The sequence below is a fragment of the Malurus melanocephalus genome, unplaced genomic scaffold, assembly GCF_030028575.1.
Source record: "Malurus melanocephalus ecotype Western Australia unplaced genomic scaffold, MMel_1.1 scaffold_1280, whole genome shotgun sequence".
In the NCBI taxonomy this organism is placed as follows: Eukaryota; Metazoa; Chordata; class Aves; order Passeriformes; family Maluridae; genus Malurus; species Malurus melanocephalus.
This window is the reverse complement of record NW_026624512.1, coordinates 42,671-45,165: the sequence shown is the minus strand read 5'-3', so window position 1 is coordinate 45,165 and position 2,495 is coordinate 42,671. Positions and strand designations below refer to the sequence as shown.

The 2,495-nt window shown below is 67.8% G+C and overlaps 1 protein-coding gene across 1 annotated transcript; it reads left to right on the top strand.

Moving 5' to 3' along the window:
* Nucleotides 1–3: 3 nt before the first annotated feature.
* MYG1 (MYG1 exonuclease) lies at nucleotides 4–2,088 on the top strand (the record flags this gene model as incomplete). Its single annotated transcript, XM_057387641.1, has 7 exons — nucleotides 4–117; nucleotides 466–578; nucleotides 644–803; nucleotides 1,019–1,168; nucleotides 1,253–1,375; nucleotides 1,586–1,767; nucleotides 1,844–2,088. Coding segments are annotated over 7 exons (1,023 nt in total), but the record flags the coding sequence as incomplete, so codon positions are not given.
* Between the last annotated feature and the right edge of the window lie 407 nt (nucleotides 2,089–2,495).

The window sequence follows — 2,495 nt, the reverse complement described above, 5'->3', positions numbered from 1 at the left end:
ACCGGGCACAAGCGGCCGCACCCCGAGCCCGCCGCCCGCATCGGCACCCACGACGGCACCTTCCACTGCGACGAGGCGCTGGCGTGTTTCCTGCTGCGCCTTCTGCCCCGCTACCGGGTATGGTCCCGCGTGTGGCGGCACCGGAACGGGACGGGGGCACCGTGCGGTGCCGGGTTCCGAAGTCTTCCTCCGGGTCCCGTTACCGGGGCGCTCGTCTCGGGGTTGCCGGTCCCACCTGGGGTCACCTCCGAGTCGCCGGACCCGTTTAGGGACACTTGAGCCCATCCAGCGGCCGCCGTTGTGTCCCTGGGGGGTCACCCTTGTGTCCCCATTCCCTCCTCGGGGTCACCCTTATCTCCCCGACCCCCTCCCCAGGGTCCCTCCTCGGGGTCCCTCCTCACCAGAAGCAGCTACCGGGGGGTCCCCGGTGGCCCTGGGGACCCTGAGCCCCGCTGTCCCCCGCAGGACGCSGAGATCGTGCGGACGCGGGACCCGCAGCGCCTGGCCAGCTGCGACGTGGTGGTGGAYGTGGGGGGCGAGTACGACCCGGGGCGACACCGCTATGACCACCACCAGAGGTGAGACCCGTCCCGGGGCCAGTGGTGGCCCCGGSGGTCCCCAGGGTGACCGCGTGGCCCCGCAGGTCTTTCAAGGAGTCCATGCGGAGCCTGCGGCCAGACAAGCCCTGGAGCACGAAGCTGAGCAGCGCCGGGCTCGTCTACTGCCACTTTGGCTCGCAGATCCTGGCGGGGCTCCTGGGGCAGCCCGAGGACGGGCCCGTGGTCACAGCGCTCTATGACAAGGTGACAGAGGTGACAGGGGGTGACAGGGGGTGACAGGGGTGCCAGGGGTCGGTCACTCTGCCGTGGTCACAGTCCTGCCCAGGGCTTGTCCTCGTTGGGGTAAGAGGGGACCAGTTCGTGGCAGCAGTTGGGCTTCCAGCCAGGCTGAGCTCTGCTGTCCCCTCCCTGTCCCCACTATCCTATTCCTGTCCCCTCAYTGTCCCCACTGTCACCAGCTCTACGAGAACTTCGTGGAGGAGATCGATGCCATCGACAATGGGATCGCGCAGGCAGAGGGGGAGCCCCGCTACGCCCTGACCACCACACTGAGCGCCCGCGTGGGGCACCTCAACCCACGCTGGAACGACCCCGAGCAGGACACCGAGGTGGGGATGGGCCCTGCGGCTCCTGGGGACACCCCACGTGGGGACATCCCGCTCGGGGACACCACTGACCCCCCATATCCCCAGGCGGGCTTCAGGCGGGCCATGGAGYTGGTGGGCACTGAGTTCCTGGAGCGGCTGGATTTTTACCAGCGGGCCTGGCTGCCCGCACGGGCGCTGGTGGAAGAGGCTGTGCAACGCCGCTTCGAGGTAACACAGCCCGGCCTGGGGGGAAATCTGGAATTCTGGGGGAAATTTGGGGTGTGAGGAGGAAAAATCCCCTCGGTAGAACCCTTCTGGAGCTGCCTTTGCACCCCAATATCCTGTGTGGCCCTTGTGTCCCTTTGGGAGGGGGCTCTGAGATTTTGGGGCTGCCGAACCCAGGGTGGTTTCTGGAGTCACTCCCCATGTCCCCTGCAGGTTGACACCAGCGGGCAGATCCTGGAGCTGTCCCAGGGTGGCTGTCCCTGGAAGGAGCACCTTTTCCAGCTGGAGCAGGAGCTGGCGCTGCCCAGGCCGGTCCAGCTCGTGCTGTTCCCAGACCGGGGCGGGCAGTGGCGGGTGCAGAGCGTTCCCACGGCTCCTCACTCCTTCCAGAGCCGGTGAGACCCTTCCCCTGGCCCTGGCACTGTCCCCACCGTGGGGAAGGGTCACTCAGCCTCTCTGTCCCCCCCACAGGCTCCCCCTGCCCGAGGCCTGGCGGGGAATTCGGGACGAGGCGCTGTCCGAGCTGGCCGGAATCCCCGGCTGCGTCTTTGTCCACGCCAGCGGCTTCATCGGGGGGAACCGGACCCGGGAGGGGGCCTTGGCAATGGCCCGGAGGGCGCTGCAGCTCGGGGGGGATGCACAAAGAGGGTGAGCCCCCTCCCAAACGTGGTCACCCCAAAAGGGACTCTCTGGCTCGGTGTGGGGTCCCTGGGATGCCACAGGGACCGTTCCTGCTCGGATCACGGATTCTCCGCGGGATCTGCTGTGCTTTGGGGGAGGAAGAGCCCCTCCCGGGGGTCTCAGAGCACCCACCCCATGCTGGGCGGGTGCCAGCCCGGCCAGAGACGTGTTGGCTCCGTTTCTTTGGAGTTTGTCCCTGTTCCTGTCGTGTCCCTGTCAGCACCAGTAAAAACCAGCATGTGCCCAGTGGATTTGGTGTGGGGGGCTGAGGGGGTCTGGGCGGGGCTGTGACACTGGGGGGGCTGTGTGTGACACTGGGGGCGTTGCTGTGAGTCAAGCACAGCTTGACGTCGGGTCCCCACGCTGTCACCAGCACCGAGGAGGGGTCACAGAGTGTCCCCTCCCTCCCCCTGTCCCTCGGTCCCCGCCCATCCCCGGGCCA